General features: G+C 39.5%; 1 protein-coding gene across 1 annotated transcript in view; it reads right to left on the reverse strand.

The window, feature by feature from the left end:
* LOC128367960 (neuropilin-2-like) overlaps window positions 1-25,042 on the reverse strand; it is a 95,947-nt gene that overhangs the window by 18,400 nt on the left and 52,505 nt on the right. The window contains exons 8-13 of the mRNA XM_053328670.1: window positions 23,719-23,863; window positions 19,591-19,766; window positions 18,167-18,340; window positions 16,505-16,649; window positions 2,882-2,956; window positions 1,865-2,029 (exon numbers count right to left, since the gene is read on the reverse strand). Of these exons, the coding sequence (XP_053184645.1) occupies window positions 1,865-2,029; window positions 2,882-2,956; window positions 16,505-16,649; window positions 18,167-18,340; window positions 19,591-19,766; window positions 23,719-23,863 (880 nt within the window). The remainder of the gene's footprint in view (window positions 1-1,864; window positions 2,030-2,881; window positions 2,957-16,504; window positions 16,650-18,166; window positions 18,341-19,590; window positions 19,767-23,718; window positions 23,864-25,042) is intronic.

Consider the following 25,042-nt stretch of genomic DNA (forward strand, 5'->3'; position numbering starts at 1 on the left):
AATGTTGCTGTAGAACAAGACTTAATGTCATGTTGCTGTCTAACACTGAGACAGGGACGCTGCCAAGTCAGTTACACACACAAGCACAGACACACACTCATAGCGGCGCATACATATACTTTATTTTAGACTTGCGCACACAGAAAAGGTTTGCAGACACACACACACACACACACACACACACACACACACACACACACACACACACACACACACACACACACACACACACACACACACACACACACACCCATCACAGCCTAGTGAGATGTAGAGCCTCGCCTTATGCCATGGCCCTGTCTGTTTATGAAGGAGCTGCTCAGTCAACCATGAACGGGATAGCTTCAACAGATACAGAGAGAACCTTGGTATACAGTATGGCAAGGTCGTGTGTGTGTGTGTGTGTGTGTGTGTGTGTGTGTGTGCATGTGCGTGTATGTGTGAAACAAACCCACACACCTTGAGTGTTTAATACATGGACAGTCCCACCTTGAGTGGTTAAATGTGTGTGTTCGTTTGTGTGTGGAGCCTCAGGGAGAGCTTGAGAGCTAAGGCAGCACTTCTGTCAAACCCATCATCCGACTTATCGTACCGCTCTGGGCTGTGGGTGTGTGAGTGTGTATGTGTGTATGTGTGTGTGTGTGTGTGTGTGTGTGTGCGCCTTATGAGTGTGTAAGTACAGTAAGTATGGATGTGATGGATAAAACAGTCCTGGGTTTTCCTCTGGCTGTCTTATTAAAGATGGACAGATGTGGAAAAAGGCAAGTACCACTGAGGGAAACGGAAGTGAAGTTTTTGTGGAGAGATTGTTGTGATGGAGTGAGAAGATGGAAGTGGAAAGGGACATGAGGATAAATAAAATACTGCATTATGAATTTAAAAGTTACTGTAATACGACATATTAAAATGTAGTATAGAAGAAAGGTAGGCTGAGGTGAAGCAATTACATTATATTAGAAAAGCAAGTAAAATATACTACAAGACTGAACAAACTACACAGGTATAGTGAAAAAGATACAAAATATGGAGAAGAACTTTAAGAAGTTAAAGATTAAAATGGGGGAAAAAGAGAAAAACAAGAAAAGAACAGAGAAGAAACACTAAAGTAACAAACTAGGTTAGAGAAAATGAAACCTAATACTTTCTTAAAAAACTCCAATTAAGTCTTTGTACACAGTTTTAGCAGATCAGAGTGAAATCCTTGCATCATAGTTGCTGTCAGTAGTTCCTCCCAGCACTGGGAACTGTAATATTCCACCAAAGGACAACCACTTTGCTCTTAATTAGCTACAGAAGGCTTTGTGCTGAGGAAGGTCAAATATCTCTGCATGATGATGCTTTTTTTTCCCGTCTGTGTTTGAAAAATGAGAAACGTCTTGAAATCAAAAAAAATGCCCAGAAAGATGAGAGAAAGAGCATAAAGTTTTTTTTTACAAAGTTTGAATGAGACTTTGTGTCTTCTGTCCCACTGGCATAACATTATGCTCAGGAGAGTACTGGTCTGATTATGAGATGCTATTTTTTGCTTGGCGTGATGTCAGAAAAAAGTGCTGGTTGTATTATTTTTTTATCAAGGTCAAAATCAAGTGTTGGAAAAGGTTGTGTGGGGCCTAACAGTATAGTAAAATATTCAAAACCTTTCATCTTTTCTACCGCTTTTAGTCTCTTCTTCTTGCTCTTCCCCATTTTCTCTTTATCGCTTCAATCAATATGGTCAGCTGTGATGTTGCAAGGTTTTGAGGCAGAGATTTAAATAAAGACTTTAACCACTTGAATTACTTGAGTTTGTGGAGTCAGCCCTGTAACAAACTGTGTGTTTTTATACGTGTATCTGTATGAATTGTATGAATAAGCATACACTCACTGTCTGATCCCAGCGCCAGATCCAGCCTTGTTCCATGTGTGCCGTGTCCGCTTGAACTGCTGCTGGCGGTGTGCAGGGACCAGCTAACACCTGATTGGGGATCAGCCGACCAGCCGCACAAGCTCTGCTCAAAGTCACATACAGCCGACAGGGATGGAGTGGTGGCTGAGAGAGAAAGAGAGAGAGACAGAGAGAGAGAGAGAGAGAGAGAGAAAGACACGGATGATGAATAAAGATGTCCGATATTGTGACTTAAATACATCATGAACTTCTCTTTTTATTGCACTTTAAGAATGCTTTTAAGACCATGTCAAATGTTTTTTGTCAATTTCTTATCATGCGTTTATGGGACTTGATGAATAGTCTGGCTATGGAGCCTTGAGAGAGAGAGAGAGAGAGATCTCCATTGTTTTTAGATGTTTTGGCAACAGCATTCGTGTAATATGACATCTCAATAAATCATGCTGAATACAAATATTACAGTAAAAGAGAGCAAGAGTGAGATACAGTAAACAGTGGAGGGGATAAAATAAAGCAAACAGACCGAAAATGGACAGAAAGGTACACCAAAGGGGGAGAAAATACTGCATGATAAAAATGTGCTTGGTATTATTGATACTGTATTTAGTTTGCATTCGGCTATGTAGCAACAAAATGGGTCAACAAACGACATCCTATTACATCAACTGACAGATGCTGACCTATAGCTGTGATATCATATTCCCAATATGTGTGTGAGGTGAGGTGTGATCCTTTGGCTGCGAGAGCTTATTTTCACTCAAACAGAGCTTCCTGTGGGACTCTTGAATCTAACAGACTTCAAAGCCCAGAGGCCCCCATGGTGCACAATGACATCATGAGTTTGACCTTAAGAGTTTGTGTGGAAGTGTGTGTGTATGTGTATGTGTGTGGAGAAGAGACTGAGATGGGAAAAAAATGCTGTGTGCTTGCAAGAAATCTGCATGTGTGTGAAAGTACTTCAACTAGATGTGTGTGAGTGTGTGTGTGTGTATTTACCGGGTCTCATTGCTGCAGTGGTTTGTTCCACTCTGGGCATGGTGGGGGTAGCTGTGTCAGGTACAGTGGTAGTTTCTGTTAACAGGGAAAATAATATAATAGGTGAATATTATAGTATATAATAGAATGAGACATAACATTTTATTCAGGCACAAAACAAGAATATAACACAATACAGGAGTGTCGATAACATAAATGAATGGAGAAACATGACAAAAGACCAATTCATTTTTATCTGAGGGGTTGTTTTTATGTTTATATTTCTCTAATATTTTAAAAACCTTTTGCTTTTTTTAATTGATTGTAAGAACAAGAGAATTAAGCAGTGAATTAAACTCAGTCAACCACATTTGTTACTTACAGTATATTGTCATAGTAACCAATGATATCTTTAAGATTAATATAGTGACTCAAATTAGTGCTATTTAAAAGATGAGAATTCAGAATGAGAAGCCAAGGCAGAGAGTAGACTAGCACATGTATTACACTTTACTCTATATTTAGAACAAGCATTGAAATAAGTTAATCTGCTTTAATGATGCTTAATGTCCACACATTCCCACTGTCTATTAAGAAGAGACAATACTGTACTTAAACCTCTAAAATATTCACATTTTGTTCTACAGCTGCTGCACCACATAGTAAAAAAAGGTATTGTTCCAACTAGTGCAGCAGAGATATTTGAGGAGAAAAGCCAGATTTAAATGTTGAGTTAACTATTGCTGTTTGTAAAGAGTTCACTGCTGTTTTCCAGGACTGTGTGTTACTGTAAGGTTGATGGTTGTCGCGATCTGGGCAGTGACAGAGTGAGCTGTGGCAGTGAGCTGGCACTTAGCTGAAGACTGTGCCACACAACTCGTTTTACCTACTGAAGGTTGGCATACACACACACACATAAACACACACACATATATATACACACACAACGCTAAGATGATAGATGCTGCACTCACACTGACCTTGGTGCACAGCAGCATGCAACCAGTGTATGATAGATCAAACAGAGGCACACAAACACTCACTCTCACATACACACACACGCGTCAGCAGTGAGGTATGTCAGTGCAACCTCAAGACCTTCTGGTCTTAATAAGCAGTTTTCTACTGTTGGTTAAAGTTCTTTAAACAGCCCTGAATGCTTTACCAGCTCACACACACACACACACACACACACACACACACACACACACACACACACACACACACACACACACACACTGGTATAACTATGTGTCTATATGTTGACGTAAGGGAACAGAAGATTGTCTGGCTTTTGTGGAACAAGGCCGAGACCACAAACCTCGCACCAAATTATTTTCAGAAGCTACTTCTTTCTCTCTCTTATTTTCATGCCATTCATTTCACAGGCTTGCCTTCTTTCTTTCTTTCCCTTATCCATTTATCTCTCTCTCCCCCATGTCATTGTATCTTCTCTCTGTCATTTGTCACAATAAATCTGACCACTCTCAGTTCTGCTTTGGAAAAACCACCATCAACACCACAAGAAGTCCTTTCTACACACTGGCTTACACACTGGCTTACACACTGACGTACACACACACACACACACACACACACACACACACACACAAACACAAACACACACACAGAGTTGATCTTTCTTTTTCTCTGCCTTTCCGATATTGAAGTGAAACCCTATCTTGTGTTGTTTCTGTTTTACCACAACCACAGTTTTCTTCTCCATAACTATCTCTCTCTCTCTCTCTCTCTCTCTCTCTCTCTCTCTCTCTCTCTCTTACGTACTCTTTCTGTCATCTCTCCCTAAGGCATATTTTCATTTCCACTTGTCCTTTTGCTTTTGTCTGTCCACAGCTCTTTCCCTCCCTCTCTCTTTGTTAAGATTGCGTCTCTCTCTTTTGCTCTTTTCCAGCGATCTCTCACTCGTTCTTCCTTTCAGCGCTCCTCTCTGTGCTGAAACTCCAGTGTCTGGTGTTATTTTATGTCTGTTCTAACCACCGACTCAGTAAATCTGAGACCACTGTTGATTTACTGCTTGTTTGGTTGTTCTAGATGTTTCCACAACTCACTCAGTGATTTGTGTGTGTTTGTGTGTGTGTTTGTGGTCTGTTATAGGCTACTTTTGGGGACAAATTTCAAAATTAGGACCAGTTAATTGAGGACAGCTTGTCCAGTTGGGGACAAAAGCCATGTCCCTACTTGGGGAAAAAGCTCATTTTTGGGACAGTGGTTACAGTTACAGTTTGAAATAAATATAAGTATATGTAATGTCCCCAAAAGTGACCATGATCTGATGTGTGTGTGTGTGTGTTTGTGTGTGTCGTGTTTAGAGTGAACTTTTAACCTTTGCCAACCTTTGCTAATAGCCTTTACTAATGTGTCCAGGTTCAACCATTACTCTAATGTGTGTGTGCATAACTTTATTGAGTTGTTTACACAGTCTGCTCACAGTCAAAGTATGTAGGGTTATTATGTAAGTCCAAATGTGGTGGCCTCATATTGCCATTCGCACACACACACACACACACACACACACACTCACACATTGGATAAGTAGCTCCCAGCTGCTGACATTAAGCTGTTTTAATTTGGTGCCCTTTAGCACTGTAATTACAGTGCCCTTTAGCATTGTAATTAGAGAGGGAGGTATTGAGATGAGAGACACAGGGAGAGAGAGACAGACAGATATGGAGAAGGGACCATAACCCTTTCCACCTCTCAGCACTATTTTCCTAATTAGTGACCACACACAGCTCCTGTCATCCTCCCATTTCTAACTCAACCCGTCTAATCCAATTTTGCTCCCTGCCTGTCCTCTCCTCTCTTGTTCTTTCTCAATTTCCTCCATCATCATCCTCTTCCTCCCTTATCTTTCCATCCATCAGGTTCATCACTGTCACTGAAATAATCTAAATTATTTTATTAATCAGAAATGTATTTTAAGATAATTATTGCTGTCATATAACAATAAACAACATGTGTTTGCAGTGTGTTATGGTTTACTTGCTTGACTTTACTTGACTGAGAAACAGGTGCAAGACAGCAGAGTTTTCAATCACTTATGTGGGAATAGAGAGGAAGTCGGTCAGTCATGTTTTAAACACGAGGATTCAAAAATGGATGTAATGGAAACACCAATCTTGATGTCTGTATTCTGTGGATGGGTCATTTTGAACACCACTGAGTTACAGCAACCTGCCATGACTGCCTCAAACTGAGAAACAGAAGGTGTTCAGTTTGGTTAACCACACACACACATGCATATACACACATACACACTCACACACACACACACATAGTCTTAGGCCCCAGGGCTCATTGTAAAGCTGCTGACTGAGCAGAGCGAAGTGGAAAGAGAGAGACGAAAACTGTTCAATTATGGAAAGAGCTCTGGGTATAAATCTACCTCTGTCAGCCTAAATAATGACTACTGACACAATATGTGAGTGTGTGTGTGTTGGAGAAACTAGGGAATGTCATTGCAACTCAAATTATTGGTAAAATGGTGCATGTGTGTGGGTTGGAGATTTGCTTTACTTAATGACTATGTGATTGACTGACAGACTGAATGGCAGACTATTGCTCTGTGTATGTGTGTGTGTGTGTGTGTGTGTGGGTGTGTGTTCATTTGTAGCTGGGCATGTGTCTTCTTGATAAGAGGGACATCTATCTTCTAATTGTCAATTAAAGTTAGTTAGCAATGTATCTACTGGCTAACCTGTCTACCATATGTATACATTTTCCCCCCAATTTTTTCCAATACTATTAACATAAAAGCTCCTTACCTGTTGCTAAAACTATACTCAGCAACTCTGCAGGACACCAATATGTATGGAAAGATACATGCTCATATATACTTTGCTAAAATTGTAAACTATGGATATAAAAAATAGTAAGAAATAAATGAGTGTGTTTTTGTAAGGAAACTAGTGAGAAAACTGATTTTAGATATGGCACTACCAAGAATGGGGCTGTTAAGTGTTACACACTCAAGTATGAAGTATGAGTGGTTCTGGATGAAAATCATTGCCAGAGCTCTGAAAGGCAAATCAGACATCTGTACTTAAGAACCAAAAATGCAGGTTTGATTTGTATGTAGCTTAAAGTGCCAGACTAATTACGACTCCCTTTTCTGAAGATGAGCGGGCGGGAAAATGAGTCTTTTACAGCAGGAAACTCTTTTGAGACTGAATGCCTAATTAGACTATTGTACAGCGAGCTACCAATATCTGGTTTTACACTAAGTGCTACGCTGGACCGCAAATTTTAATGTCTAGTGAGATGGGGAAGCCCGAGTTTCTGTAACCCATGAAAAAGTATTGGTGTAATATAAGCACATGACTGCAGTTAAAAAGCCACCAATGATAGAGTTTAACATGTGGCTAAATGTGCACGGCCAAGCACTGCACAGTTGAGATACTAAAAATGTTCTTTGCGTCAGGAAACTACTGACAGTGAATGGCTCATTAGCCCAATGTGCAACAAAACACCACAAGGTATGTGATTGTAATTGTTGCCTTAAGGGTAAACGCAAGCTAAGTGCAACAACAACTGAGATGATAAAAAGAAGCTTCTGGCAATGAATGGCTAACTACATCAGTGAACTGTAGTCAGCTACAAAGGAAATGAGTTTAAGTGTGGCAAAATCCATTAAGTTAATATGCCATTTATTGCTCTGGAGAAGAGAAGGACCACTTTCTAGATCACCAAGCAGTAATATTTTAACAAGCGTGTAACTGCCACAGCCAAATCTGTACTTTTTTGCCATACATGCACACATGCAAATTGACAAATTGCACACAATTGTCATATTGTGTGGTTCTCTTATTAGCCTGTGGTTTCAAACATCATGAACTCTGAGAAAGAGATAGAAAGGGAAACAGAAAAAGCAGAGAAAAAGTAAAAATCTTGGAGACACAGAGAGGTGAAGTGAGGAGCCAAGCCTAAATATTTATATTGGAAAATCACAAGTTTTCTTGCACACACACACACACATGTGCGGACACCCAATAAACCTGTACCCATTTCGAAGTGTTTCCATGTGTGAAATTTCAAGAAGAACATACACTACCGGTCAAAAGTTTTAGAGCACCCCAATTTTTCCAGTTTTTTATTGAAAAAATGTTTTCAAGCTTAAAATCTTGGTCTTTTTTCCTAAATGTAGTTCTGGCATAGCTTAGACTTACGTTTTGGGTCATTATCTTGCCGTAGGATGAACCCCTGACCAACTACGTGCATACCAGAGGGTACTGCATGGCGCTGCAGAATGCTGTGGTAGCTGACCCGGGATCCAGAAAACAGCCCGGACCATCATGCTTCCTCCTCTATATTTGACAGTAAATGTCACACACTGAGGAACCATCCTTTCGCCTACTCAACGGTATACAAAACTCCTGCGTGATGAACAGAATATTTAAAATTTTGATTGATCAGTCCATAACACCTTCTTCCAGTCTTCAGTAGTCCATTGGCGGTGTTTCATGGCCCAGGCAAGCCTCTTCTTCTTATTCTAACGTCTTAGCACTGGCTTTCTTGCTGCAACTCAACCTGTCAAACCTGCAACTCCAAGTCTTCTCTTCACAGTTGAAACTGAGACTTGCTTACTACGACCACTATGAAGCTGTGCTTGAAGCTGTTGTCCTGTGAGCCACCTATCAGGCAAGCTGTTGACTCTCAGAAACTTGTCTTCTGACTCTGTTGTGGCTTTGGGTCTGCCAGACCTCTGCCTTTCCGAGTTTCCCCCAGTTTCTGAGTGCTTTTTGATGTTGAAGGAAACTGTACTCACTGACACCTTGACTTTCTTCGCAATTTCTCTGTAGGAAAGACCTACATTTTTAAGTCTTTTTGTATAATTTTCAGTTTTGGGTAACCTTACCTTTTTTTTTAACCTCTGGTAGTTCCATTTCAAGCTATTCATTGGACTTGAACTGCTTGAATTTCAATAAAAAACTGGAAGAATTGGGGTGTTCTAAAACTTTTGACCGGTAGTGTAGTTGTATATGGTTTAAAATAACTTCAGAGTGGTTTTGGGTGTGTGTTTGATTTTCAGGAGAGTCTTTGTATTCCATAAGGTTTTAAATAAACAAAGCCTCGCTGGTTTCCTACCTTCAAACATATTGTGCTGGCCTAAATGTACAAGCAAGCCAGAAGCAGCGTTATCATGCCCTCTGAAGTAGTGGCCAAGTGATTTTTTTTTCACCGCTCAGGCGCACCAGTACTTTACTTTGTCAGACACTTGGGAGCATACTGTCAGGGTCCTGTAAAAATACCAAAATGTTTTCCCTTCAAGATTTTAAAAACAGCTTGTGCTTGGAGATTGTACAATTCCTGATCTGTGGTTTGGCTTGGTTCTACAAGGATTAAGGTTAAAAACTATGAAAGTAAAATCAGTAGTGGTTGCACAGTTGTTTTGACCCAAGTTTGAAAGGCTTAAACATATAAATGACTGGTAAAATCTACAAGAAAAATTGGTCTGTAAAAAGAAAGTGTGAGTGTGTGAAGAAAAGAGGGCAAAGAGTCCATAAGGGTAATGAGGTCAGGAGTGAAGGGTAGGTGAGGAGTTAGCAATGATGTCTGTGTGGTGGTGGGTGGGTGTTACAGGAGCCTTGGCAGGAGACAGGAATGATTACAGTCTTCTGATGGGGAGGGAGTCAAAAGGGTGAAGACGGAGCGAATACTGCAGAAGCCATAAACATTTACACATTCAACCTCCCTCACTAACATTATTTTCCATTCCTTCTCATGTACCTTTACTTATACCTGTGGATCAGCATGCAGCTTATTACATACTTATTTACATATCTATTTAACCAAGCCTCCCTGCTGCTACCTGGCAATTTATTATGATGTTTTTAATTTATTTTTAAATGACTACATTCATCAAAATTGAATTTAAACTTTAATTAAAGATAATATTTCAATAATGTCTCTCTATGAATATCATTAGAACTTCCTGACACCTGAATGTTTCAGGATGTGTTATGCTTGGATATAGAGTATAATGCTTTCTGTGAAACATAGCTCTGAGTGATTATAGTAAGTAGTAAATAGTAAATAATAGTATTCATTACTTTTTCTACAAAAATATAGTTGTTGTCGTTATTAGTAAATGTAGTGCATTTATAATCACTTTGCTACTGTGATCTCTGAGAAAAGACGGGGGAAGGAGGAGCAGAGGAGAGAGATGAGTGGGTGTAACTGAGGCCACAACCCACCAATCACATGACAGTATCTGGAATGAAGCCACGGCTCACATGTGAAAGCTATCAACGATGGCTGGTGCACACACACACGCATACACACACACACTCTCTCTCACACACACACACACACACGAACACACACACTTGGCTAAACCTGAATGATTGGCTTGAACACCTAAAATGTTCTAGAGCAAGAGCACAAAACAACAGAGACTGCAACTACAGAAGTGTATGTGTGTATGTGTGTCTGTCTGTGCATGTGTGGATGCGTGCATACGTGCTTGTGTGTGTGTATTTTCCAGGGTTCCAACATCATCAACATGAGACTGACAGACACAGCCAACGAAGGCGCTTGGCTGCCATTGCATATTGCAACATAAGTCATAAACTGTTATTTCAGCCTCCTTTAAAACTAACTGCATTGAAATTTGATCCATGATGCTTTCGCAAACAACATCATGCTTCACATTCATAGAAGTCTGCATTCTCACTGGGGTTTTGCAATATAACAATCTCTTTCCATAACAAACCACTGACTGTTTTGTTCAAAGACTCACTGACAGTATTTATAGAGGTATTTTCCCTGATGATGCCCTGCCAGCTACAGGGTCAGTGTCTGTGCTTTCATCGCCCTTGCTTCCCAAACCATGGCCTTGTTTCCCAAAAGGCTAAGTTGATTGTAAAACCCATCTTCCAAACTTTCTTATGCTTGACGTTCCCCTCTCGTCAAATAAAGGCTTTTCTTCTTGTTCCAACAGTTGAATGTTTGAGCTTCGCTGTTTAGAATGATGTATGTGCAGACTTTGACACTACAAAGCTGTTTTGACATTCATCTGCTGAAAGGGGAAAGTTTAGTTTTCTCTGTGCTCACTGAAGATTTAAGTTATTATTAAGTTATTATTTAAGGACAAGTTATCATATTTGACATACACAAGTGCAATGTGGAAACTTGGAGCCTCCAGTGTGCAGACATCGAGAAAGGAGAAAGCAGTATGGTAGCTGAAGGAGATTTTGGAAATTATCATAGTTAAATGAGTGACTCCTGAATATGAAAAATCAGTTCATTTGGACTTCGTTTACTGCGCATTTAGCTTTGTTTTCAATACTGAATTTCAAGTATAAAACAATGATTTACGATATAGATTACAACATTTATACTTTCTGATTTATTATTATGAAGTTATAGTGTGACTGAAAGACATTTAATTGTGCAATTTTTAATGTATACAGCATTTTCTTAAGCACCACGGACAGTTGAAGTTAAGAAGCTCTTAATGGTGAGTGCTTGCAACTTGCTCTTAAATACCGCTTTGGAGAACATGTGTAGAAATTTAAGAGAAGTGCTTCTAGGAAACACTCTTAACTACCAGATCAATCATTTATGGAAAACAAGGCCCAGTTCTTTAAGTGAAAGGCATCAGAAACAAGCCATCATCCATTAACTATGTAGTCTCCCAATTGCAAATGCCCCTGTTGAGCCAATCATGTTGGTTTTGTTGGAAGCACAGACATAAGAGGCATAATATCACTTGGATTTGTCCACATTTGGCAGTGTCTGATATTACATGACAGGTGAAGATCAATGATACAAAGAGAAGCAGCAGCAAGTGAATGAAGACAGAGCTGTTACAGCCACTCGGAGACTCCAGACACAAAGCCACTTTCTCTCTCTGCCTATTTTTTCAGCATCACCCTGTTATTTTCCTCGAGTACCCCACCCATAACACTGCAGTTTTCAGTGGAAATGAGAAACTAAGGATGTATTTACACAACTAAGAACAAACCCTCGTCTTCATGCCAAACAGGTGGTGTGTCTGTGTATGCGTGTGAATGTGTGTGCATGTCTGTGTGTGTACATATGTGCCTTCCTGCCTGCCAACAACTAGGTGTGGAGTGAAAGAGATGAGAGCTAGCAGATGTTTTGATAGCTCAGTCATTTAAAACATGAACAAAACTGGCAGCTTGGTGGCTCTCAGTTTACTTCCAATAGTCAAGGCTACAAGGCTAAATTACATGTTGCCTCCATAGCTAGCGTGAATGATTAGAATGAGTCCTGCAATAATATTCTGGCTTATGTTTCTGTTTTCGCACCAAGGGTTTGGCACCGTAATGAGATGCTAAACTACATTATTGTGTGCCCCCTAAGAACCTGGTATCTGTAATTTCAGATTTCTTCATTGTAATTGTGTGCTGAAATTGTCTTCCCCATGAGAGGAAATTGTTTTACAGCCCAAGTCCAGGTCAAAGCGCTTCATTGTAAAACATGAAAACAATACAGGGGCAGTAATGGAAAAGCAATTTCTTTCTGAGTTTGTTAAAGCCAATGTTTAGTGGATGTGGGGTTTGTGATTGACATCATATCATATTGTCTTTGCCTATTTTGAGCAATGAATAATCTTGTTTTTATTGCAATAAAACATGCTGTTCTACACATGTACATTTAACACTTTTTCTGCAAAGTGAGGATGAGCTGACAAGTTTGTTTGTGTTCTCATCCTCAGTAAATAATTTATGACTACAGGTAAGTATTTTGGAGGGGTGATGTTCAACATTTGACAAGAGTCCAAGGCAGTTATTTATGTCAACAGCAGGAGGTAAACTGATTTGTTTCACATCTCTAATAGTTCTACGATCAATAAAATTCAACAGCTAAGCATGAATGTAGCTGCCACCAGTAGAGGTCCATGTTTTTCCAAGGTCCACAGAAAAGGAGAGAGACAGAGAACATAGATCTGAAACAAACCACTGAATAATAGAAGGGCCACTCTGATTGCTGCATCCACTGCAGACTGGCCGGTGTGTGTTTGTGAGTGTGTCAGCGAGCATGTGATTGCCTTACATTACTGATGTCTGTTTTTATTTATTCATCAATTCATTAATATACTCCTTTACTTATCCTCTCCTTCTGAGCAGCCTGAAATGTGCACAGTTGAGGCTAGATTGTACACATTTCAAGACAGAGAAAGGGTGTTCCTTTTACAAAATAAGGTAACCTCATAGATGTCCTGTTTGGTGAATAAAAACAGGGTTTGATCCATTTTTTGAGGCTGCCTGTGTGGAGGAAAGGAAATTATTTTAAAGCGGAACTAAGACAACCTCATAGGATTTAACCTGAATGGAGATGGAAAGGGGCTGTTAGGTCTTTTCCTGTATGCTTCATCCTTTCTGTAGCCCTGTGTGTGTGTCTGAATTTATAGGAGAACCCCACTAGAGTTGAACGTGTGTCGGTTTTTTTGTATGCTTGTTGTCCATGTGTAAACAGCTGTGTTCAGTGGACTGAAGTTGATGCACTCTGTTGAATATTTTATCTCCACACATGCTAGCACACACAATCATGCACAAGAGCAAGAAGAGAAACACAGTCCCTTATGTCTTCAGTCAGATGTTCTTTTATGTTTTGCTTTAATTCACTGTGCAGCACAAGCAAAAATGATTGTTACTGCATGGAGGGTGAGACCATGTGTTTTTTTTTTCCTGGGTTATTATCCTAACGTCACTGAGCATGGTGACAATTAGAAAAACAGACACATTTAATAAACTTTACTTGCTCTAAGCCACTTGGATATAAAATTATCTCAGCGTGTGGTTGTGTGTGGCATTTAGGGTGGTAGCAATAAGAGTAGTTGTTGCCGTGGTTTTCATGTAAAGCGGGAGTGAACTGTTATCTTCTCTAATGCACGGATTACATCCAGAAGGCAAACATCTGGCATGCAGACCTAGAAAGCCCGACCAGCAGACATCATAGCAACTGCAATAGCCAAGAGGTTGATCTGCACTGTGGTCATGGAGATGATGGCTGCAGATAAGATGTGCATGGTGTCATTAGGTGAAATAACAAGCAGAGTGTAAGGACAAAATGAAACATTGCCATTTCAAAAATTACAGAAATGGCTACATTAACTGTTTGAGCCTCATGGTTATGGGCAATTATCTTCTATAATAGCAGTATTTTTATAAGGTTGTGCCTATCACACATGTTTGAATGCTAATAGTCAGTTAGATCGGTTGGACATAGAATAAATATATCCATTAGACAGAAATCTATTGCTATCATTCATTATAATTTAAAACTTGTGTGCAAGCTAGATAATCAGCATAGTAAAAAGTCCAAACTGTTTCTATTTCAAGGCCTATGTTTCACTTTTATGTTATTGTGCCTGGAGATTTTTATATCACATCATCTTTTATATCAGCATGCATATTTTATACTCTGTTTATTGCCTGTCTCCTGAAAGTCAAAATGAATAAAAAAACAACAACAACAAAAAAAACTACATTTCCATCAGGACCAAAACTTATGAACATGCCACTTTTCATATCCTCTTTGCAAGGATGCTGTTTACTGGGGGGGTTGTTAAGATAAAGCTAGCTTTGAAACCACACATTTTAATTGGAAAGAGCAAACTAAATGAGCTGTAATTGCAAATAAGAATAATAGTACTATTCTCCTTTAAAATAAAACCATAATTTATAATGGATGAAGCATACCACTAAAATGTTCACTAGGTTTCCAGTTTTTTTCTGTTCTTTATCTTTCTGTTTAATGGGTTATGATAGAGTATCCATGTTATCTCCAAATTAATCACAGAACTGTCTTGTCATACAAATTAAAATCTTGTCTTGAAGTAAACTGTTGATTAAAGTCAGTTTCATTCAGCTTTTGCTACAGATATACAACATCTGTGCCATGTCTGATTTTATTTTTAACACAGCCACAGTAACCTCTTAAAAAGTGTTAACAGGAGAGGATGTCCCTTCTCTCCCCATCACCACCAACCTCCTGGCTAGTCCTGACACATCTAGGATATATTGTTCCCTTTGGGCTATCTCTCTCTCACACCCTCTCTCTCTCTCTCTCTCTCTCTCTCTCTCTCTCTTACACACACCCACACACACACACACACACACACACATACAGAAATACAAAATTCAAGTGGCAGGCCATCAGTCGCAGTGAACAGCCCACTCCATGTCCACTGGGAACAGGTATGTGTCATTTCCTGTTCTTGTCTTCACCTGTCACAATCTGACTAAAGCAGTAAGATCTTATGACACATGAAGGGGAGGAGAGAGGAGATTGGCCAAAACACAGTCGCATTTTAACAGGCCATTTGCAACTAAGTATAGACTTCTACTTAAAAAATCCCAACATAATTTAAGCACTGCACAGTTACTATTCTTAGGTGTAATTATGGTGGATGAATGCATGATTGAGATTGTATTTGTGCTCTGAATATTTTATAATATCGGATACATTTTGAAGAAAAACAAATATCACAACCTCTGTGACAAGGTGTCTATTGTCTGTGAATTTATGCAGCAACATCATTATTGCTCAAGTTAAGTAATAAATGTGGGAAAATGTGCACAATGGCCTGCTTTATTATTGAAATTATTGTGCAGCTGAGAATAATTTGCTGGCCACAACTAACAAGCTGCATACATCAGTAATATATTGTAATAAATGGTACTTACACTGCTCAATAAAGAAACATACTGACTAATGGTCTACATTTGTCATTCTTTACACTAAATCATCTCTTTTATAACTATCTGTTTACATCAGTCCTGAAGTAGAAAATACATCAAATGTAACATAAGTACATAACTGAAATAGATAATTGAAACCAAAATTCAACAGACAATGTACTGCACCTAATCCTTCACTACCTACTTAGCTACATGTTATTAACATAACTGTCTGTGAACACAACACAGTGAAATTACACAGCTGGCCACTATTAGTAAAAGTCCCATGACCTAGACATGTTAATCCCTGTCCAGACATGTTCCAATACCTCCTATAGAGCAAGATGATTAACTTCAGCCACTATTACATCTGCACAAACACATATTTAAATGCACATATATACTGTACATACAAGAAGGAGATATAGGCTACTGCACACAAAGTGACAGATGGAAGTACAAAAGAAAGAATACACACACACAACACACTCATGCAAACACATACACACACAGACATACACACACACCACACATAGACACACACACACGCTCTATATGCTCACACACAAATATTTAAATATGCATACATATACACATTCATTACAGAATGTCAAAGAAATTAATGATGTGATATTCACAGCACATTTCACACACTAATGTCTTGTTTGTAATTGAGTTATGTTGATGTTAATTATAGATCATATCATACACATATATGCAGATAATAATTATGCTTTGATTGGTGGATAATTTGTGTTAATTGTGCTTTTTCAAAGCTATTATACTTTTTATGTGTCATAAACAAAGGAGGTTACTGACACTGTGAATTAGTATGTTTATCTTTATCTTATATGTGTGTGCCAAGTGTGTATTCCTTTAAGTATGTTAGTACATCTGAGGGTGTGTCTATATGTTTCTATATAGGAGTGTATGTGACCTCTGTTATCACACATAATCACATGTCTGTTCTTACCAGGCAGGTCACAGCCGAGGACCTCCATCCTCATGCCAATGCCAGCGGGCGACCACCTCTCTGGAAAGACTCGGATGTACTGGGTCACTATCTCATCAAACCTCCGCACCTCTGGAGTGTCATAGTGGCTGTTCCCCTCGAAAATCTGACAACACAGAGGCAAAAACATAAATGAGAGGTAAACAAGATGTAATGTATTTAAACACCAAAAGATAACACTTTATATTTATATTTATATATGAAAATATGGTGTCTGTACTGATTACAAAATCTTATATGATTGCTAATAGTGAAGTTAATAGGTGTGAATGGTGTTTTAAATTTAGTAATAAGAAAAACAGGAAGAATAAAACATTTCCTCTCCTGTATAAAGGATGTTATTCAGCCAATTTTGACATTCCATTCAGTTCATGAACTTAACAGGAAAATCTAGTTATGGCACAACATTGCCTGCTCCACTGCAGGACAGCTGCTTTTTGACTGTAGTCTGTTACAGTAAGACCATGCTGCTTTGTTTGCTTTGATTCAAAGCCATTTGAACGCCAAAGAAACAGTGTGCAATAAGCTTTACTCCTTGTTCATTTGACTTTTGTGACATCTGTCAGAGTCTTGTGCTGATAAATTATTTTGTGGAGAAAACAGCACTGATAAGAGTTTTCTGAAACAATGTAGATGTGAACGCAGCAGAGGAAGTCAAATTTTGTCATTTCACCACTTTACCATTCAAGTCTCATTGGAAAACAAAAGCAACATGTTTAGCCAATCTTTCCAAAGTCATACAATACCACTAATCAGCACTGTTTCCTAGCACAGTATGAAGTGTCATACAAATAACAACAGAAAGTATGTTTCCTTTGATTTTCAAATAATTTTTTGAGGAGGCTTGCCAGCCTCTGGCAAAAACAAAAGATTTATTACGAGCTTAAACATAACTAGACTGTACCAATCCTTTCAAAATATTGGCTGTGAAAGCTTTAATATTGGTTTCATTAATTGAATTGTATCTCCTATCTTCTCCATTTCTGGAATTTAAAAACGTATGAGCAATTTCCCAGGATACTCATTTAAAAAGACAGGCAGATGAGAGAGGAACAGGATTTTAGCATCAGGAGAAAAGCCAGGCACTCAGTACTATTAAAGCGTTTTAAGACATAGCCTCAGAAAGAAGACTAGAGTTTAAAGTGCCCTGTCTGACAGTGTGTTAGACTGCCAGCAGTGTTGAGTGGTGATGCAGGAAAGACATTTTAATTAACACCCATGAGAGACAAATAGGAGATGAGTGAATGAGAGGATGAGGGACAGAGAAAAGCACAGAGAGAGAGAGAGAGAGAGAGAGAGAGAGAGAGAGAGTACAGAGGATTTAGAGAGAAGCAAAGACAGAAGAAGAGAGAATGAGGAGTGAGGTGATTAAATTGAATTATTATCAGAGCTGAGACTGTAATAAAATGGCTTTCCCCCCTCTGAAAATGACAAGGCTGAGCGAAAGACAGAGGCAAACAGGGAAGGAAAGAAAGGGAGAGCGAAGAGGGATTGAGTTGAAAGACAGCTATAAATAAACTACAAATAAGAGAGAATTGACAGTGACAATCAGAGAGCGTAGTGTACATATGTGTATGTCAGACAGAGAAACATTATGTGTGTGTGTGTGTGCCCTCCTTTTACCTTAGCAAACCCAGTCTTGCTGTCAAGGATGTAGGTCCAGTCTTTGCCAGTCAAGCTGTGCGCCAGTTTGTACTTCCTGACAAACGCTCTGTTCTCAGCGCTGGTGCTGCCCTCCAGCCCTCTCGCACCCTGTGTTATGATCCCACGCACCATCTTGGGCACACCAAGGTCCACCTGCAACACAAACAAACATTATTATAACTGTCAGCTCCCTCTCACTGCCGAGGCTAGTGACTTTTCTGTGTCTGTAATCGGGTTACTTTACACATATGAACATTTTACAATCTTTGGTGGACAAATTATAAATTGGTAGCATTTCTATACTTCAATTTCTTGTCATTTATTGGCTACATACAGTACACCGATACTCATATATCTGTATTGAGTTAATATCAGCCAATATATTGGTCTGGTTGATTTATCAGTCGGGCTCTAGTTTCCAGTGTGTGAATCACTTTGTAGTTTTGCAGTTTACTCCATTGGATGCATTGTGATCTATGATTTTGTTTCATTTTGTAAATCATTGTGTTGTAGAGGGGCTCAGGATTTATGTAAATTAACCTTTAACACTGAATCTTCAAACTGAACTGACTACTCTGAATGACCACTTGAATCAGTCGCTTTTAGACTGAAAGCTCTTTTGTCATCTCAGCCTTGTTAACAGCTTTTTAAAAGCTTATTGAAAGACTGTGAATAGAAAAAACTTTTTGCAAGGCCTATAGTTCTAACCTGAGAAAAACAGTCTTAACCGGCAAAAGACTAAACATAGAACTGAGATGAAGACATTCAGAATCACCGGCAAATGTCAAAGAGTTATGAATTCGCCTACACCGCTGTTATGTACTGAAGTGCATCAGAACAATGATGTGATCACTTAACCTAGACAATAAAGAACTAACTACATATCCAGTGACAATAACTCTTTGAAATTAAGTGCATGAAACAATTCAAACAATTCAAACAATTCAAATCAGAAAAGTGATTTGCAACTAGTTTTATCATGTGGTAAATTCTAAATTCTTCTAAAAACTGGGATACCCTCTGTTAGACCTTGTTGATTTGATTCCAGCCCCCATTCCCCTCCCAAATGCTTATCAGGACTTGGATGTCCTCATTTTGCCAGCATTCACTTTCCAATTATTTTGTTGGTTTAATGATCGTTGGTATGCCAGATGCTGGAGTAAATGGTTCGTTTTTTGAGTTTGATCTCTCTGGTTTGAAGTAGAAGCAATGACACATTTGTTTGATCAATCATGGCACAGCTAGGGGATGAAACGTAATTCCAGGACTAATAGAAATAAAAGCAGAATGACAATGGATTGAGAAATGTAGAGGGTCCCTATTCTCCAGCAACAGTCTGCTGTAATGGGAACATTACAACCAACCATGCTATTAAAAACAAGTTGAGTCATACAGTGACGTACCTGCAGCCACTCCTCTCCAGCTATGGGTTGTGTTGGGTTGGGAAACCAGCCCGACCGACTGGCCACCAGCCTGGCTGCCCCCATGGAGCCGTGGATGTCCCTCATCGAGGACGCAGAAATCTGGGAGTCGGGCAGCAGCCCAGACAACATGCCTTGCAGCTCTGAGCAGGGAGCATCTGGACAGCAGACACAGAGAGAAAGTAATGAGATGCTTTATAATACAGCTGGGCATTTTCTAAAGCATGTAATAAAATTTTCCATTGTTTTCATAAGCTGCAGGTTGAAAATGTGATTTTTGGTTCATTTTACACTGGTTGATGCCTTTAGGTTTTTATTATTATTGCATTGCATAGTAATACATGTCCAAGCTGAGGCTGTTTGGAAACCTTATTCTCCTCTCTGTTGGTGCTTCCATGATCACTACAGTGTCTAAGATTTGACAGTCATCTACCAAAAAGTCATGAGTCACGTTGTCAGAAAAACACAAAGCACAAACAATGAGAAATTCTGATTGCTGTGGGAAGAATAATATGATTTTTTTCATGTGATTGATTTCCTTTTTCAAGCATGAACAATGATTATGTAAACTTAAATTACAGAGGTGGGGAGGCAGATATTGAACCTAAACATGTCGTTATTGTCCTTTAGTAAACCATTTGATTTTCACAACACGTGAGGACACGGTACAAAATGTCTTTCTGTTTCCTAAATCCAGTCAGGGTATTGAGTAGATGCTGCATTGCTAAAACATTGTATAATTTAAAAACTACTCATGAATGAATGTGACTTTTAGGTCAGGAGTAATTCCGTGTGACTGTTTGATCTCATCTTGGAGTAAAGCTCTTGTGCGATTGCGACATAAATCGTTAAAACAACTACTCGGCAGCCCTATTGAACCGCTTTCCGTCAAATCGTTTCATTATTTTTCCTTCTTGCTGCAGCAAAGTTGATGTAAAACTTTAACCAAGCTACCGAAGGGGATTCTTCATGGGGAATTGGGCCAAGGAACTCCCACGTGGTAGAACTAAATTAAATCATGTTGCACATCAAAGGGATGCTGTTTATTAGACTGACAAACATTTCTTAGTCTAACAAGAATCAGAATATGTTATTGTTATGAATAATGACAGAAAACGACGAGAATAAAACAAAGTGACCATTTGTATTTGGAAATGAATCTGGTGAAAATATGACAAAAAGAAGACGGAAAACAGAAGATGTGAGGGAAGAGAAGAAGAGAAGTAATGAAGGCAAGAAGAGACAAGAGGTGAGGAGCATGGTAGAAGAGGAGTTAAAAGGACAAGGGGGGAAGATAAAGAGATAGTCAAAAAGGTCAAACAAAAAGATGAAGGGAGGGAGTGGAGGAAGGTAGAAGAGGAGAGGAGCGGAGGCAAGTGAATAGAAAAGGGTGAGAAGGATAAAGAGGGATGGGGAAAAGAAAAAAAGAAAGCGAGGGAGTGCAGACTGACAGTGAAGGGTGACGATGATTGACGGTGACATTCTCTGGGTCTTTGTGGAGATGAATGTTTAATGTTGTGACGTTAGCAACTGCGCCTCACTACATTAAATAATGAATCAACAACAAACAACAACAGCTATACAGCCATGGTGGATGAGCCATGGTGGATGAGCTCTCTCTCTATAAACAGACATGGAAAGTGATTAACCAGAAGAAAAATATATTATTGTATTGTTGATTCTATGTTTCCTATTTTTACATCTATCTATTTTAGCAGCTACCGCACTCCAGCAGGGTTTTTTACTGTAATACTGAAAGTTGGAGTCGATGAGTCGATGAGAATATCATCTCAAGAGATCACAGTGACAAAAATAGCTAGATAACACACACCAGCATGAGAGCACTTAAAACTCACACGCACCTATATATACACACACACACACTCACACACACACACACACACACACACACACACACACACACACACACAAAGGGATACATGTGCCAACACATAGAAGCTGAATAGTCAAGGTCTCTCACAAAGGTTGAAACACACTTCCACTCACACATGTTCTCATGTTTGGTCCACAAATGGCCGCTCACACACTCCCACTGTGTTTTTCCTGATAACGGGGTCTTATAAAAGCTTGTAAAGTATGGCACTGGGGTTGCACCTAAACTAACCACAAATGCAACACAGCTGCAGTCATGCACACACGCACGCACACACACACACACACACACACACACACACACACACACACACACACACACACACACACACACACACACACACACACACGTATGCATTTACAAACATGCAAAGAAAAATGACAAAATTGCAAAAAAAAATTAATGATTGATAGATGCTGCAGGGCTGAAATAGAATGAGATTAAAGCAAGGAGAGGAAGAAGGATAAGGGAACCAACACTTGTATGAGGCAACGATGGGGAAGATTTAAAGGGGAGGCAGAGTGAAAGAAAATGAGTGAGGGAGAAAGAAAGAAAAAGAGATGAGAGCAGGAAGCGCGGGTAATGGAAGCTGTCAGCAAAGGCAACAGAAGGACAGAGCAAAAGCAGAATGAGAAGGAAGAAAAACAGAGCAGCACTGAGGAGGGATTGGTAGAAAGTGAGAAAAAAAGTAGAGCCAGAGACATAAAAGTGTGATTTAAGTTAATGACATGTCACTGACTGACTGCTTTATGTCTGGCTTTATAGGCCTGTGTAGGGCATTATCGCATCCCCCCTGGCACTGTGTTCGTGTGTGTGCGTTTGTCAATATGTCTGTGTGGGGAAAGAAACAGAAAAGATAGTGCATAGCTATTAGCAGGTATCTAAGCTTTTTCAGCAGGTTAGAGACATATTTTACTCCAAGTGCGACAGCCCAGTTTGTTTTACCACTGCTTACCTCTAAAGTAACAAACTCTGTCATCCTTCTCAACAAAAGGAAGCTGTCACTGTTTTTACATATCACTGTTTATAGATTCAGTGTTTCCCTCAGGTTCATGATGGATTGCGGACATTAGAAAGGAGCAGAGATGGGTAATACAGAAACGGCCGAAAGATGTGTTGAATGGGTTCTCACTGCTGAGAGTGGTAAGAAAAGTAGGATGATATATAATGCAATTGGAGGTGTTAAAATAGGGTGAAAAATAGGCGATTTGAAGACAAGAACATAGGCAAATATGTAATATATGCCACGTCCCTATCTTTTTTGCCTGCTTTCTCTCTTTCTCTCTCCTTCTCCCTCTCTCTTTGCCATACACACACACACACACACACAGGCATGCACATACAAGCAGTATCATATTGTTTTGGTGTGATTGTGATTTGTGTGGGTGCTGAAATAGCCCTCCTAGATAAGAGCATATCTGTCCCTCTCAATGGCCACTACAATGGCAGCAGAGAGAGGCCCTAACCTAATAATGATACAGTGAAGCAGAGGGACACGGACACACACACACACACACACACACACACACAAGTGCATACACACACACACTCGTATGGATTGAAACTCTCTCTTTTACCATTTCTATAACACACACAGAGACACACAAACACAGACAGTCTAATTAAGTTTTATCTATTTATAGTATTGAGCTGATTATGCTGGTTGAAATCGTGTTTGTTTGCCAGGGCTGCAGATGAAAGCTGAGAGCCTGTTACTCTCTGATGTTATCACCCACACATCACACTCTAGTATTATTCTATTAGGACTGAGTGTGTTTCTTTTTGTATCTGTGTGTGTATGTGTGTATGTGCAGTGTGTTTAGTGGGAGACAGAGAGGGAGGATATGTATATGAAAGAGCAGGGGCAAGAGTTTGAGAGCACATGAGAGTGGGTGTGTTGCGTGCAGTAGATGATAGGACAGGAAAGTATGAATAGAAGGTTTGGATGGATTGATGGATGGACAAATTACTGAATTATTTAGGTTATATAAATGCGGAGCAAAGAACAAACTTTTCTCTCACATTTGCCTGTGCTTTTCCAGGAAATGAATTCTAAGGGAGTTATTTTTGCTCTGACCCATCTTCTGACCCAGTGCAAAAGCCAGTATATCACTGGTATAAAACTTGGCAGGTCCGCTACCATGTTTTCACAGGAGAAAATCCCATGTGGAGGTTGGCCAGAAAAAGTCAGAGAATTTGCAAAGTAAAAGACTTACCCGTAATCTGACAACCGTAGAGCTCAAACCGGAGTGCAATGCCATTCTTCCACGTCTGGGGTCTGATTCGTACGAAGCGGGCCAGGACCGGCTGGGGGATCCGATTGAGAACCACCTCTGTGGGGTCAGCATTGGCAACAAAAACCTACAGAGTGACAGGAAAAGAAGAAATTTAATAAAACTATATTTATAATTATTATCTCTACAGGAAAGCAGGGGGCATGAGTGAGTAACTTAGGAGGTCAATGTCTGTTTAAGGATCTTAAAGGTCAACAGATCAAACCTGATATTGCTGAGTCACAAATGATCTGATTTGCTTAAAATACTGCACATAAACCCACATATTGTGTTGGTTGTGGTAGATGTTTTAGCAGCTCCCCCAAACAAACCTGAAACCATTCGGTAGGCCACCTGATGAATATACATTCAATATTCATTCTCCTTTGGCTCTGGATTTAATCTACAGTAGCTCCTTTGGCCCTTTAGCTTCTAAAAGTTCCACTGGGTTGTCCAGCTCATTGTTGACTTTGTCTTTCTGCCACTTGATGCTGGAGTGGCAGCTTCCAGTAAGGTTTTAAGTGAAAACAATACTGTTGAGGGTGAGGCAAAACCGAAAAAGTGTGAGCCAGAAAACCAAGTTGAAAGATGCTGAAAAGGGTCTCTAGACTCAAGACTAGAAATATAGATGTCTGAAGCACAGAACTGGAGTTAAGATGTGGGACAGAGGGATATGGAAACCATGGCTCTGTACACAGTTAAAGAAACACCTTCCAACGACTCTAAATCGGATTTATTACACATATATGTCTTGTTTATTTAACTATTGCATAAGTGTGAAAATGGTGTCTGAACAACTCAAACATAACTTAGCAGCCAAGAGTTTTAACACTATTCTAAATCAATGCATACGATAAAGGCTATTAAACAACAGGTAACCGTAGCAACACACATTAATGGTTCATGGTAAGTTAACCATTAGTTAAACTGAAAACAAACTAATCTCTCTTAGGCTTACTTAAATACTCACACAGAGACACACAAACACACACACACACACACACACACAGTCTGAGGGCATGTAGTGTGTAATAAATCAAGGGTGTAAGTATGTGGGAGAGCATCCTTCTCTCACGTCCTCTTGACTTATCCACACACACACACACGGAAACTGCTCCAGACACAGAGAGCAAAGGAAAACACACACAGTCACCCCTCAACGCACAGACATACTCAACATGATATTCACAAATACACTGCTTCTAGACACAACTATCTCACTAAGACACCCTGCAGAACACATTGTGTTTCCACTGTGCCCTCCGAG

This window comes from Scomber japonicus, chromosome 11 (genome assembly GCF_027409825.1).
Source record: "Scomber japonicus isolate fScoJap1 chromosome 11, fScoJap1.pri, whole genome shotgun sequence".
NCBI classification, from domain to species: Eukaryota; Metazoa; Chordata; class Actinopteri; order Scombriformes; family Scombridae; genus Scomber; species Scomber japonicus.